General features: G+C 48.3%; 2 protein-coding genes across 2 annotated transcripts; one reads left to right on the top strand and one right to left on the bottom strand.

Moving 5' to 3' along the window:
* Positions 1-155: 155 nt before the first annotated feature.
* On the bottom strand, positions 156-6,222 carry reep6 (receptor accessory protein 6). Its single transcript, XM_053430906.1, has 8 exons — positions 6,105-6,222; positions 3,965-4,058; positions 3,361-3,499; positions 3,030-3,198; positions 2,800-2,942; positions 2,032-2,053; positions 794-816; positions 156-449 (listed from the first exon to the last, which is right to left on the bottom strand). The coding sequence occupies exons 1-6, from the start codon at positions 6,220-6,222 to the stop codon at positions 2,039-2,041; spliced, it is 678 nt and encodes a 225-aa protein (XP_053286881.1). The 3' UTR covers positions 156-449; positions 794-816; positions 2,032-2,038.
* A 1,009-nt stretch (positions 6,223-7,231) lies between these two features.
* On the top strand, positions 7,232-14,160 carry zgc:113223 (uncharacterized protein LOC541424 homolog). Its single transcript, XM_053431465.1, has 8 exons — positions 7,232-7,376; positions 8,018-8,075; positions 10,178-10,302; positions 10,658-10,732; positions 10,915-11,010; positions 11,079-11,207; positions 11,650-11,811; positions 13,583-14,160. Exons 1-8 carry the CDS (start codon positions 7,320-7,322, stop codon positions 13,727-13,729), a joined length of 849 nt encoding a protein of 282 aa, XP_053287440.1. The 5' UTR covers positions 7,232-7,319; the 3' UTR covers positions 13,730-14,160.
* The last annotated feature ends 1,149 nt before the right edge of the window (positions 14,161-15,309 follow it).

A 15,309-nucleotide genomic window follows, 5' to 3' on the forward strand; every position in this document is an offset into this window, starting at 1 on the left:
CTATTTCCTCAGATAAAACTGATTTGATCTGGATGTCAAACATCATATGTCACTATGAACATGCTAATATCACCATAGCATGCTAACGTCAACATAGTGGAATGTTGACGTTAGCATGTTGTTCTCATGAAGCAGCGATGAGTCACTTCCTCGTGTTTTAATGTGATGAAGGATTTTATTTCTTATACATCAGTCGATCATTATCTCATGTTTGTGTTTTGATCAAATAATAAATAACAGAAGTAATAACCTCAGTCACTCTCACACACACACACGCACGCACAGGCAACACACACAAACACACACACACACGGTGATGTTCACATTTGCAGGTGTTTTGAGTCTGATCCATAAACACAGTGACTTGATATAAAATGAGTTTTTCTTCATCAGGACGTTGATTCTTCATCACTCAGTCTCCTCCTCTTCCTCTGCTGCTACATGAAGAACTGAAAACAAACAGAAGCTGAAGTCTGAAACATTTCATACCTGATCTAATAACTACACAGTTTAATAAAACAATCAATTCATTTACAAGATAAAGACTCTGATTATTTCCAGTAAACTAATAGAAAATATCAGATGTGTAAAATAAAGAACACCTGGTTTTATTTATAATTTTGGGAGGGGAGGGGCTTCAGCTTAATTTATTAAATATATGTTAAATATACAGTTTTAAATAATACTTCTAGAAAAGTCATATTAGCACAGAATCAGAGATTTAAACTGCAAGAGAAAAACCAAACAGAAGAAATCCAAAGATTTCTACTTGTCACATGTGTGATCATCTTACCGTCAGTCAACACAGACTTCATCCTGACGACAGACACACACACACACACACACACACACCGTACACATACACACCAAACACACACACACACAAAGGAAAAGGAAAGGAAAATCAACAAAAAGACTATGTGTCAGAAACATATGATTCAGTAACCAACAAGGGGGGGGGGGGGGGGGCAGGTTTCAAGTGTTCAGGTCTTGACGCTAACACCACAGTCACAGTGAGTCCAACACGCTAACACCACAGTCACAGTGAGTCCAACACGCTAACACCACAGTCACAGTGAGTCCAACACGCTAACACCACAGTCACAGTGAGTCCAACACGCTAACACCACAGTCACAATGAGTCCAACATGCTAACACCACAGTCACAGTGAGTCCAACACGCTAACACCACAGTCACAGTGAGTCCAACACGCTAACACCACAGTCACAGTGAGTCCAACACGCTAACACCACAGTCACAGTGAGTCCAACACGCTAACACCACAGTCACAGTGAGTCCAACACGCTAACGTCACAGTGAGTCCAACATGCTAACACCACAGACAAAGTGAATCTAACACGCTAACACCACAGTCACAGTGAGTCCAACACGCTAACACCACAGTCACAGTGAGTCCAACACGCTAACACCACAGTCACAGTGAGTCCAACACGCTAACACCACAGTCACAGTGAGTCCAACACGCTAACACCACAGTCACAATGAGTCCAACATGCTAACACCACAGTCACAGTGAGTCCAACACGCTAACACCACAGTCACAGTGAGTCCAACACGCTAACACCACAGTCACAGTGAGTCCAACACGCTAACGTCACAGTGAGTCCAACATGCTAACACCACAGACAAAGTGAATCTAACACGCTAACACCACAGTCACAGTGAGTCCAACACGCTAACACCACAGTCACAGTGAGTCCAACACGCTAACACCACAGTCACAGTGAGTCCAACACGCTAACACCACAGTCACAGTGAGTCCAACACGCTAACACCACAGTCACAGTGAGTCCAACCCGCTAACACCACAGTCACAATGAGTCCAACACGCTAACACCACAGACACAGTGAGTCCAACACGCTAACACCACAGTCACAGTGAGTCCAACACGCTAACACCACAGTCACAGTGAGTCCAACATGCTAACACCACAGTCACAGTGAGTCCAACACGCTAACACCACAGACACAGTGATTCTAACACGCTAACACCGGACCAGCGGACTTACCGGGCTGTTAACCCAGGAAAGGCTGGAACAGGTGAGAGGACACAGGAGTTAATATCGTCCTCGCTTCTGTTCTTACTGTAAAACTGTCTTTAGACACATGAGGAATCAAGCATGTGACATCTTTTTCACTGGGGATTTAATAAAAGTTTACAGTTCACTTCTAATGAGTCATACTTCAGCTAAAACATTATATTTTGTCCACCAGGTGTCGCTAGACAAGATGTTACAGACTCAAAGCTTCATCCTGTGGAGAGCAGGAACCTTGTGATAAGAAACGTGATAATAGATCACGTGGACGGACAGACAATCGTTCACTAATGGTTCTCTTTAACGAGACGAAAGCAATACATCCACTAGAGGGCAGCACAGAATAGAGTTTAAATTCCAAATATGGCTCAGGTGGAGGAGGTTGTGTCAACGCACAAAGTATGTCCTCTAAAAGTCCCACCACTGTGGACATTTTGTCTTCGTGTCCTGTGCTCATCTCACTTGAACTTTTGGCTACACTCCCCCCTAAAGGTTTTTGGTGGTATTGCTCTGATTCATCTGTTCTGTCCGTATCCGTAAGTAAGACGTGAACGAAATGTACGAACAGGAGGCTCCATTTGTTTCTGTTTCTAACGTTTACCATAATGAACCTTTACTCCTTCCTCTTCGCTGACTTTGTGACCTTTGCCCTCAGACGTGGTCACATGACCTCTGTTGTCGTACTAAGTTTATAATCTCTTCAAGAGGAAACTGAACCAGGAGGAGGAAGCAGATACGTACGGGTCGTTCTTCACTCGGCTGTGACGTAGCTCTTCTAGCTGCTGATGTTTCCATCGATGAGCTCGGTAAACTTATAGCTTCAGCCTGAGTGACCGGCGGTAGCGGAGTCACCAGAGCTTTGTTCTTCACCAGAGAGGACAGGACTGTCGGGAGGGACCGAGACAAGAGACAGATTATTCCCTCTGACCTGGCTCTGAACCGCGGTGACACGAAGCCCAACTGCTCAGTACCTTCTCTGGTGAGGTTCTCAGCAGCGTTCATGGCCTTCCCGCTGAGGTCGCTCACCATGTTGTCCACCGTGGCCTCGTGGCGGAGGAAGACGGGACGCACCACCCGGTCGTAGATGACCTGGGAGCCGTTCCACGCCATCGGGGCCATGCACCACAACAGGAAGAGACACTGGGGAGGGACACACCAGGTTTACTGGAATCACTGGAACAGGACTTTAGTTTAATATCACTTTGAAACAGTTTGAGATCTCGATCTTCTGTGTCTGTTGTGATTTTACTTCCTGTCTGACTCTTTCCTCTCATTGGTCCGTCAGTCCACGTGTCTCCTCACCTTAAATGCGTAGTAGAATGGAAACCAGTAGAGGAAAATATCGGAGAAGAACTCCCCCAGGCTGAAGACGCCGTACACCACCCAGTACGTCAGCCATTTTGTGTCGTCTTCTTTGCTCGGACTTTCGATGGCTTTGATTCTGCAGACACAAAAGGAAACATGCGGAGGTTTAACACATCTACACAACTCAAATAAAAAAGAAAAATATAACAAAACACGACAGGGACACATCAGGAACAATTCAGGAACATGTCAGGAACACGTCAGGAACAATTTAGGAACATTTAAGGAACACGTCAGGAACATGTCAGGAACACATCAGGAACACATCAGGAACACGTCAGGAACAATTTAGGAACATGTCAGGAACACGTCAGGAACAATTTAGGAACATTTAAGGAACACGTCAGGAACATGTCAGGAACATGTCAGGAACACTTCAGGAACAATTTAGGAACATTTAAGGAACACGTCAGGAACATGTCAGGAACACGTCAGGAACACATCAGGAACACGTCAGGAGACCGTCAGGCCTTTTACGTCACATTAGTGTAGTAACGACAGAGTCATGACGTCTGAAAAGGATGGAAACATAACAACTCACGAAAAATAAGCTGGATAGACAAAACCAATCAGGTTGCAGACGAGTGAGGCTCCATATCCGTACATCAGATAGAGTCCAGTCAGCGAGACGGCACCTGGATGAGACACAGGAGACGAGACGTCAGGTCCACTGTGGACAAAACACTTCATGTTCACTGACAACACAACAGAGGAGTCATCAGTTAATAATAGAGACAGGAAGTCAAAGTGTGTTCACAACATCTGGAGATCACATCAGGTTTTTCATCGAGGTTTCAGGCCCAAAAATTCTCAAACTTTTCTCATCAGGATCTGAAAGGTGTTTCTGATCCGATCAGTCTGGTTATTGATCGTTCAGGTGATCGATCACATGTTGTGAACAGTGGATGTTACACAGCAGAATTATTATAAAATGTAAATACTGTAAAAATCAGAATGAATGTGAACAGAGTCTCTGGAAAGAGAAAACCATTACTTTTTGTAAAATCTGAAACAGATAATCAGATCATTGTCTATTATTATGATTTTGATCATTATTAGTATAAATGTTAAAACAGAGGACAAAAGTTTAATTTCATCTTTGTCCAGCAACAGTTGCTCCGATTCACACACAAACAGGAAGTGGTGTAAAAAGCTTCCTACCTCTGATCAGCTTATGTTGCTGTTCCCTCATGGAGGCCGCTCGGCTGCCGGACTCCACGATAATCTGCTTTAACTTTAGCTCAGACACAGACACACACACCGGGGAACAGTGTGCACCAGGCACAACACTGACATCATGTCCTCTCACAGTGTGTGTGTGTGTGTGTTACTGATGCACTGCATGAATAGACTGCTGTTCCCTGCTCAGAAACACAACTGTCTCAGTCTCATGTTAATACGACGATCAGATCGTCTTCATCTTTAATTTAAGTCTTTTCTCTTTCCACAGACACATTCTCACAGTAACTCTAATCAGTATCCAGGCTGAGGTCACAACATGAGATCAATCCCCTGAGCTTCAGAAACTCAACTGATCAGAAAGAGGTTTCAGAACCTGAAGGAGAAAAAACCTTCTCTGTCTCAATCTTTGATGTTAAACAGATTATCAATGTGAAGATAAATATCACAAGGTTTGACATCTTTCTTAAAGACTGTTGAACAAACAGCTGTTTATCTCCACATCATCGGTAACAGATCAACTCGATGGCTCCTGAGGGGTTTGAGTCCAGTGTCTCCTCTGGTTCCATCAGAGTTTGGTCTCCACCGCTTCATGAGGAGCATCAGGCTCTTTAGCTGCTAGATGTTCCTCCATGTTCACCAGCTGTTGAAACTGTTTTGAGACATGAACTCTGTAAATTATCATCAGGACATGTTGTGTAGTTGGTGTTTGTGAAGCAGCAGCAGGTTGTCGGTTCAGACTCGTTCACAACAACAGGAACATGAGGGAACATCCAGGCGAGGGGCGGAGCCTGTAGAGCAGCAGGAGGCCGGACACGACGTATAAATTCCAAGTTGAAGTCTTCGTCTTCTCCGTGTCCGGCTCCTCTTCTTCATCCTGAGATGTTTGTGTTCTTCCAGTTTCACGTCACGTGTTAGAAACCTCATCAACACGTCCACTCGCTCTCTGTGAAGCTTCCACACATTGTTCTGCTGGTTCCTCACATGGACTCACTCTGACATGTTACACACATTTTACTAGGAGGCTTCAGGAGAAGATCCAGAACCTGTCCAGAGACACTGAGTCAGACATTTGTTCTCACGTAGAGAACCTGCAGAACATGTGAGGAACCTGTCAGAGCTTCTGTCTTTTGACTGTCTTCTGCTGTTTGTTAGTGGACAGGAGCTGTTTACTAATGTTTACAGATTTTTCAGTAAATGTTGTGCGAGTGACAGATTTGAGGAAACCTTCTGAAAATCTAAATCTAGAAGCTACAAGAAGCTGAAAGCTCCTCAGAGCAGAAGAGGTGAGAACATACAGTCATCAGATCCCCTCGAGAACGAGCTGCAGCACAGATGCTGACCCAGAAAAGTTCCAGAACATGAGCCGAGGTGTTAACGGAGGATTAAGCGAATCCTCTTCAGTTTTCCATCCACGTGCAACAGGCAGCTACAGACAAACAGAACCAACAGATCCAACATGTTGCTCCTGGAGCAGAACAACAGGAGAACGACTCATGTACCTGCTGCAAGGAGCTTCTTCTTTATCCCAGTCTTCTCCTCCAGTTTCCCCAGAAAGTCTGTCAACGTGTTCTTCTCATTCAAGAACTTCTCTGCTCGCTCCCTGATAGAAGAGAGCATGTTCAGCAGGCCCATGGTCCTCAATCAGGTCCTCAAACAGCTGAGGGTTCATAGGAGAGCAGCCAGACAGAATACAGCACAGTAAGTAATCCTCTGATTTAATACAGGAAGAGAGGGAGGAGGAGAGGAGGAGAGAAGGAGAGGTGGAGGGGATAATCGAAGAGAGGGAGGAGATAACAGGAGAGAGGGAGGAGAGAGGAGGAGAGAAGAGGAGGTGGAGGGGATAATCGCAGAGAGGGAGGAGAGAGGATGAAAGGTAGGAGATAACAGGAGAGAGGGACTGAGGAAATAACAGGAGAGAGGATGAAAGGGAGGAGATAACAGGAGAGAGGGAGGAGATTAGAGAAAAGAGGGAGGAGACAAGGAGTGAAGCCAAATCCTCATCGCCCCCTGGAGTCTGGCTGCAGTATAGTTCATAAACCCTCAGAATATTTCATGAACCAAACTGAAATATCAGAGTAGACGTTCAATAAATGTTTGTTCAGGTGTTTCTGATCAGTTATTTTTATTTTTTTTCTACTACTGTATTATCCCAACTATCCCTCCTATAGTGTATTCATATTTATATTTATCTTGCTCATGGTGTATTCATCATTCTTATATCATACCTTACCTCTTAATACTGTTATTATTCCACTTATATTTCTAACTGTACTTCCTATTTATTTTCATATTCCACTATGAACAATACTCTGCACATTAACTGCCTTTTTTTGCACTTCTGGTTAGATGCTAAACTGCATTTCTTTGTATATGTACTTGTACTGTGTAATGACAATAAAGTTGAATCTAATCTAATCTAATCTAATTTAGTTATTTAAAATATAATAACAGAGCGGTGATGATTGACAGCGACGTGGTTATGTTTACCTCCTTCTTCTTGTGGCTGTAATGCTCCCTGCAGCCTCCAGGCGGCGCTAACAGGACTTCTGTAAACCCAGCAGGATGAAGAGGCCTGAACCTCATCAGAAGACAGCAGAGGGCGGAGCCTCTGGGGAGGAATGCATGGTGCAGGCCACCACACGTTCGATTCCTGCCGTCATGTTAGCAGGAATCGAACGTGTCCTCAGTGTGAGGGAAGCAGCTGCTGAGAGGAGATGAGAGGATACAGAGGAATCAAGTACACGCTGTTCGTCTGCTGCTACGTCTTCTGGGTGAGTCTCCGTCCAAACAGCTCCACCTCCCACCGCTCTGACAGCACGAGGGTCAGCAGCTGACCCCAGATCACCAGGATCTGAGAACACAGCAGGGAGCTGGACTGCAACTCTTCTGTTCACATGTTCACAGAAACTGGTTTCAACTCGTCTTCAGACTGTTGTTGAAGTTTCACACAGATTCTTTATTTACACCTGAGCCTCCAGCTTCGTCTGTCCCCTTCACCAGGTGTGTCTTCGTTTGGACGGACGAGTCCACGCTGCTGCTCCTCAACTTTCTAAAACGTGCAAGTTTATAAACAGTGTGTTGGATTAAAAGCAGACGAGTGCAAACAAAAATTCAGATTAAACCGTGTGCACGCAATTAATTCAAATTAGAGTAAGAGCTATCATTAACTTTCTGTCAAAGTCAAAATGTGATGACAGATACTTTGAAGAGTTTAGACTGAAGTGAGCAGCGTGATATTCAAACTGAATTAATAAGATTCCTGGTGTTTTCTGATCTTCTGCTGAGAAGCTTCACGTCATGATGATGATATCTGCTTCGTATGAAGAGTCAAAACTGAATTAATCAATAACAATCACAACAATCATCAAAGAACTCGTCCCTTTGACTGAAATGTCTTTCTGTCCCTTTGCAGGTGGTTAGCTCCGCCCTCATCGCCGTGGGGATCTACGCCAAGATCGCCAAGGAGAAAGGTCGGTCACATGGACGACGGAGACATAATCTGAGACGGAGACAGACAAGGGTTTACCTCTGAGAGCTGAGAGGGGACGGAGGGGATGAGACTCAAAGGTGGAGACAGGAGGAGACAGGTGGGGACAGTGGGAGACAGGTGGAGACAGTGGGAGACAGGTGGGGACAGGGGGAGACAGGTGGAGACAGTGGGAGACAGGTGGAGACAGGTGGAGACAGTGGGAGACAGGTGGAGACAGGTGGAGACAGTGGGAGACAGGTGGAGACAGTGGGAGACAGGTGGGGACAGGGGGAGACAGGTGGAGACAGTGGGAGACAGGTGGAGACAGGGGGAGACAGGTGGAGACAGTGGGAGACAGGTGGGGACAGTGGGAGACAGTGGGAGACAGGTGGAGACAGGTGGAGACAGTGGGAGACAGGTGGGGACAGGGGGAGACAGGTGGAGACAGTGGGAGACAGGTGGAGACAGTGGGAGACAGGGGGAGACAGGTGGAGACAGTGGGAGACAGGTGGAGACAGGGGGAGACAGGTGGAGACAGTGGGAGACAGTGGGAGACAGGTGGAGACAGTGGGAGACAGGTGGAGACAGTGGGAGACAGGTGGAGACAGGTGGAGACAGGGGGGAGACAGGTGGAGACAGTGGGAGACAGGTGGAGACAGTGGGAGACAGGTGGAGACAGTGGGAGACAGTGGGAGACAGTGGGAGACAGGTGGAGACAGTGGGAGACAGGTGGGGACAGGGGGAGACAGGTGGAGACAGTGGGAGACAGGTGGAGACAGGTGGAGACAGGTGGGGACAGGGGGAGACAGGTGGAGACAGTGGGAGACAGGTGGGGACAGGGGGAGACAGGTGGAGACAGTGGGAGACAGGTGGAGACAGGTGGAGACAGTGGGAGACAGGTGGAGACAGTGGGAGACAGGTGGAGACAGTGGGAGACAGGTGGGGACAGGGGGAGACAGGTGGAGACAGTGGGAGACAGGTGGAGACAGTGGGAGACAGGTGGGGACAGTGGGAGACAGTGGGAGACAGGTGGAGACAGGTGGAGACAGTGGGAGACAGGTGGGGACAGGGGGAGACAGGTGGAGACAGTGGGAGACAGGTGGAGACAGTGGGAGACAGGGGGAGACAGGTGGAGACAGTGGGAGACAGGTGGAGACAGGGGGAGACAGGTGGAGACAGTGGGAGACAGTGGGAGACAGGTGGAGACAGTGGGAGACAGGTGGAGACAGTGGGAGACAGTGGGAGACAGGTGGAGACAGTGGGAGACAGGTGGAGACAGTGGGAGACAGTGGGAGACAGGTGGGGACAGGTGGAGACAGTGGGAGACAGTGGGAGACAGGTGGAGACAGTGAGAGACAGGTGGAGACAGTGGGAGACAGTGGGAGACAGGTGGAGACAGTGGGAGACAGTGGGAGACAGGTGGAGACAGGGGGAGACAGGTGGAGACAGTGGGAGACAGTGGGAGACAGGTGGAGACAGTGGGAGACAGGTGGAGACAGTGGGAGACAGGTGGGGACAGGTGGAGACAGTGGGAGACAGCTGGAGACAGTGGGAGACAGGTGGAGACAGTGGGAGACAGGTGGGGACAGTGGGAGACAGTGGGAGACAGGTGGGGACAGGTGGAGACAGTGGGAGACAGTGGGAGACAGGTGGAGACAGTGGGAGACAGGTGGGGACAGGTGGAGACAGTGGGAGACAGGTGGAGACAGTGGGAGACAGCTGGAGACAGTGGGAGACAGGTGGAGACAGTGGGAGACAGGTGGGGACAGTGGGAGACAGTGGGAGACAGGTGGGGACAGGTGGAGACAGTGGGAGACAGTGGGAGACAGGTGGGGACAGGTGGAGACAGTGGGAGACAGTGGGAGACAGGTGGGGACAGGTGGAGACAGTGGGAGACAGTGGGAGACAGGTGGAGACAGTGGGAGACAGGTGGGGACAAACTGTACGTGTGTGTGTGTGTTATTAAAAACAAAGATCTGCTGATAACATTCCTGAGGATGAGTAACAAAAAGATAATCTGACATGTTTCAACATTCACTGCCTGTGTGTGGGTCTGTGTGTGTGTCTGTGTGTGTGTCTGTGTGTGTGTCTGTGTGTGTGTAGATGTGGTCGACACTCTCACAGCAGATCCAGCTCTGCTCCTGATCATCGTTGGCTCTGTGACGTTCCTCATCACGTTCCTCGGGTGTTGTGGCTCCTTGCGTAACGCCACCTGTCTGCTGAAGACGGTATTACACTCGGGTCAAATACCAATTAAACTGAGTAAAGTACTCAGTTACAAGTTGAATCTCCTGTGATTGGTCCTGAGTCATGTCACTGTTGAAGCAGCTCCGTTTATCTCCAGAGTAGATACTTCATACTAGAGTAAATGTACATGTTCCTTCCACCATTGGAGTAAATGTACATGTTCCTTCCACCATTGGAGTAAATGTACATGTTCCTTCCACCATTGGAGTAAATGTACATGTTCTTTCCACCATTGGAGTAAATGTACATGTTCCTTCCACCCTTGGACCCCAGGGTTCTGCTCAGTAGATGAAATGTCCCGTGATGGAATCAGTGCTGTAACCGTTTCTCCTGCAGTTCCTGGGGATCCTGGTGGTCATCCTGCTCCTGCAGATCGCCGCTGGAGTCGTGGGATACAGCTTCACTGACATGGTAACGCTGCTCTGATGGAACAGCCAGTAATACTCAGATGGACTACTTAAGTAAAAGTAATTATACTACAATGTAGAAATACTCTGATACACTCACAGACTTAGCATTGAGCTACACTCGGAGTAACCACAGCAGGTGAAATGTTCGATCCTGAGTCCGGACTAACTGAGTCTGTGCTTCAGGTGATGGAGAGGACGGAGAGGCTGATGATGAAGGCCATCGTCAGATACAGGGAGGACCACGACCTGGAGAACGCCATCGACTTCATCCAGAAGAAGGTAAAGGAAGCGGAGTAGCGTCAGCGGGTCAGCTGGTGGCGCTGTGGCCCTGACGGCTCTCTCTACAGTTTCAGTGCTGTGGCGTGGAGGGCTACGCGGACTGGTCCCGCAACGTCTACTTCGAGTGTTCGGACTCGAACCCGAGCCTGGAGGCCTGTGGGGTTCCTTTCTCCTGCTGCATCCTCCTGCAGAACCAGGTCAGGTCTGAGGAGGGCGCTGTGACATCTTAGTCTGTTCACCTGAAGTTATCAGCTCAAACAGGTGATCATCCTCAGGGCCGAGGACCAACCCTGATTTGATTTAGTCTGTAACGCTGAGAAATGATCAAACGTTAAATCATCAGAGAGACAGAAGCAGAAGGTCTGAATATGAAGCAGGGCTCCTCAGGATTCATCTGACGGGTTTGAATATTAATGAGTTCAACAGAGGAATCAGTGAGTGGCAGAGATCAGGAGGTTCTACCATTCACTGCTTTGATGATGTTATTAAGACAAACTGAGACAGTCCAGTTTAGTTCCAGTTTGGTTCCAGTTTAGTTCCAGTTTGGTTCCAGTTTAGTTCCAGTTTGGTTCCAGCTCCATCCCAGCGAGTGGCAGACAGTGGGGAAGACGCTCAGCTCTGTGTCGGTGTCTCCTGCAGACGATCCTGAACACCATGTGTGGTTACGAGAAGCAGAAGGAGGAGGAGCCTGTTGCCGCTCAGGAGGTTTTCACCATCGGCTGTTTGGAGAAAATCGTCTGGTGGACCAAGAAGAACCTGCTGCTGGTGGCCGGTCTGACTGCTGGTCTGCTGCTGCTCGAGGTTAGACCACAGGGGTTAGTCCTCAGAGGTTAGACCACATGGGTTAGTCCACAGAGGGTAGACCACATGGGCTAGACCACATGGGTTAGACCACAGGGGTTAGACCACAGGGGCTAGACCACAGAGGGTTAATCCTCAGAGGTTAGACCACAGGGGGTAGTCCTCAGAGGTTAGACCACATGGGTTAGTCCACAGAGGGTAGACCACAGGGGTTAGACCACATGGGTTAGTCCACAGAGGGTAGACCACATGGGCTAGACCACAGAGGTTAGACCACAAGGGTTAGACCACAGGGGTTAGACCACAGAGGTTAGACCACAGAGGGTAAGACCACATGGGTTAGACCACATGGGTTAGACCACATGGGTTAGACCACAGAGGGTAAGACCACATGGGTTAGACCACAGAGGTTAGACCACATGGGTTAGACCACATGGGTTAGACCACAGAGGGTAAGACCACATGGGTTAGACCACAGAGGTTAGACCACATGGGTTAGACCACAGGGGTAAGACCACATGGGTTAGACCACAGGGGTAAGACCACATGGGTTAGACCACATGGGTTAGTCCTCAGAGGTTAGACCACAGGGGTTAGACCACAGGGGTTACACCACAGAGGTTAGACCACATGGGTTAGTCCTCAGAGGTTAGACCACAGAGGTTAGACCACATGGGTTAGACCACAGGGGTTAGACCACAGAGGTTAGACCACAGAGGTTAGACCTCAGGAGTTAGACCACATGGGTTAGACCACAGGGGCTAGACCACAGGGGCTAGACCACAGAGGTTAGACCACATGGGTTAGACCACAGAGGTTAGACCACAGAGGTTAGACCTCAGGAGTTACACCACAGAGGTTAGACCACAGGAGTTAGACCACAGAGGTTAGACCACATGGGTTACACCACAGAGGTTAGACCACATGGGTTAGTCCTCAGAGGTTAGACCACAGAGGTTAGACCACATGGGTTAGACCACAGGAGTTAGACCACAGAGGTTAGACCACAGAGGTTAGACCTCAGGAGTTAGACCACAGAGGTTAGACCACAGGAGTTAGACCACAGAGGTTAGACCACAGGGGTTACACCACAGAGGTTAGACCACATGGGTTAGTCCTCAGAGGTTAGTCCTCAGAGGTTAGACCACAGAGGTTAGACCACATGGGTTAGACCACAGGAGTTAGACCACAGAGGTTAGACCACAGAGGTTAGACCTCAGGAGTTAGACCACAGAGGTTAGACCACAGAGGTTAGACCTCAGGAGTTAGACCACAGAGGTTAGACCTCAGGAGTTAGACCACAGAGGTTAGACCATCCCTCACAATGATAATGGAGCTCTGATGAACCTGCAAGGTGATAAGATGTGAGTCTCCAGGTGTGTTGACAGGTTGTGGTGTGGGTGGACGGTAGCAGGTCTCTGAGGCTCTGGTCTCTGAAGCTCTGGTCTCTGAGGCTCTGGTCTCTGAAGCTCTGGTCTCTGAAGCTCTGGTCTCTGAGGCTCTGGTCTCTGAAGCTCAGGTCTCTGAGGCTCTGGTCTCTGAAGCTCTGGTCTCTGAAGCTCTGGTCTCTGAGGCTCTGGTCTCTGAAGCTCAGGTCTCTGAAGCTCTGGTCTCTGAAGCTCTGGTCTCTGAGGCTCTGGTCTCTGAAGCTCAGGTCTCTGAGGCTCAGGTCTCAGAAGCTCTGGTCTCTGAGGCTCAGGTCTCTGAGGCTCTAGTCTCTGAAGCTCTGGTCTCTGAAGCTCTGGTCTCTGAAGCTCTGGTTCTCCTGCAGGTCTGCATGATCGGTCTCGCTGCTGCTCAGACCTCCTGGATCAAGAAAGCCAGAGGGCGGCAGAGAGAGAGCGCCGCGAGGAGCCGGTCGGAGAGGAAGGAAAGTCTCTGGTTTCCTGCGTTTGCAGACTTCGACGAGGACGAGTAGAGTCGAGTTGTGACGGATGTGGATTTGTTGAGGTGACGGATCAATAATCAATAGAAACATGTATAATGAGGACGGAGCTTCTACACTGTGAATCTGAGGCTCCACATATCAGCAGGAGGATATACCTCATGTGAAATCCTCTTTATGTCTTTATGTCACATCTCTTATTAGAATAAGTTTTTATATCATTAGCACTCAAACGACTTTTACTTGTTGCTTATAAAATATATATTTTTATATTTCAAAAATCTGTTGTAGAGGAATTTAAAGTGAACAACAACATATGTGTATTTTCTATATTAAAGCTTTGTTCTCTTGGTGAATTCACTTATCATTCATCCTTTCACATTCAGGTAATTTGGTGTTTTCCTCTTTGAACTGTTTAATCTTTATTCCTGATTTAAACCAATAAAACCTTCTGACTTCCTGTTCTGCTGGTGACCCCTAGAGGCTGCTTTGTGAACTGCACACCACAGATACTCCTGAAACATCCTTCAGCTTCACCTTGATTCTCATCTTGAGAAGTTGTGAACGTTTGAATCATCTCGAGATGAAAAGCTTCTGACTCACTGGCTGCAAAAACAACATGCCTCTTTCATTTAAAGAATACTGGGCCCCTGTCTGCGGGCCCCTGTGTGCGGGCCCCTGTGTGCGGGCCCCTGTGTGCGAGCCCCTGTGTGCGGGCCCCTGTGTGCGGGCCCCTGTGTGCGGGCCCCTGTGTGCGGGCCCCTGTGTGCGAGCCCCTGTGTGCGGGCCCCTGTGTGCGGGCCCCTGTCTGTGGGCCCCTGTGTGCGGGCCCCTGTGTGCGAGCCCCTGTCTTTTCATTGTGATTTCTTATTGTTTTGAAAGCCCAGTGCAGTGAGGCCCTCAGGAACCTGCTGTCCCTCCATGTTAATCTGAGGAGCAGGTCAGCAGCTGAGCTCTCACCTGATTGGATTAATGGCCGCCGGCTGCGTGAGGGTCAGAATAGCAGCAGAGATGATGTCACTCTGGAGTTCAGCTCCACGTGTTCACATCCTCCTGTTTTCATTCAAGATCTAACGTTCTGGTTTGTTTCAGTTGTTTTTCGACTCACTTCCTGAACTCATCAGACATGAAACCATCTTTGATACGATGAGGGTCCGAGAACCTGGAGACGCCAGCGGACCGGATGGATCTGGATCAACGCACACTAACATTTAGTCTCTGGACCCAGAAGCTTCTCGCTGTGAAGCAACAGTTCTGAAGTAAAACCATTTAATTTTATAAATAAACAAACAACACAAACATATTTCATAAATAGAAAAACAACACATATGTACATGGTGAAGTTTGAGGAACCTGAGGTTTGTGTTGGCAGATGAACAATGAGGTTTGAAGAGGATCAACAGTCAAATTAAGGCAGATCTACGTTTTCACGTTGAAACAACACAACTACTCCACAGTGAGATCCGGTCGAGCAGCACTACACAACGAACACACAAACATCTGCTGTGGTTTAACATCACAGCTTCAACTGGTCCTGACCCTGGAGAGGATCACACGTCCTCCATGTTCAGGTTCTGTGGTTACGACAAACAGCAAATCCTCAAATTTGAAAA

Source organism: Pleuronectes platessa, chromosome 9 (genome assembly GCF_947347685.1).
Source record: "Pleuronectes platessa chromosome 9, fPlePla1.1, whole genome shotgun sequence".
Classification (NCBI taxonomy): domain Eukaryota; kingdom Metazoa; phylum Chordata; class Actinopteri; order Pleuronectiformes; family Pleuronectidae; genus Pleuronectes; species Pleuronectes platessa.

Coding starts and splice junctions, on each gene's coding strand:
- zgc:113223 (XM_053431465.1), top strand. CDS start 7,320: ATGAGAGGATACAGAGGAATCAAGTACACGCTGTTCGTCTGCTGCTAC. Junction 7,377..8,017: donor TCTGCTGCTACGTCTTCTGG/GTGAGTCTCCGT, acceptor GTCCCTTTGCAG/GTGGTTAGCTCCGCCCTCAT. Junction 11,011..11,078: donor TCGACTTCATCCAGAAGAAG/GTAAAGGAAGCG, acceptor CTCTCTCTACAG/TTTCAGTGCTGTGGCGTGGA.
- reep6 (XM_053430906.1), bottom strand. CDS start 6,222: ATGCTCTCTTCTATCAGGGAGCGAGCAGAGAAGTTCTTGAATGAGAAG. Junction 4,059..6,104: donor GAAGAAGCTCCTTGCAGCAG/GTACATGAGTCG, acceptor TGTCTCATCCAG/GTGCCGTCTCGCTGACTGGA. Junction 3,500..3,964: donor GTCTATCCAGCTTATTTTTC/GTGAGTTGTTAT, acceptor TTGTGTCTGCAG/AATCAAAGCCATCGAAAGTC.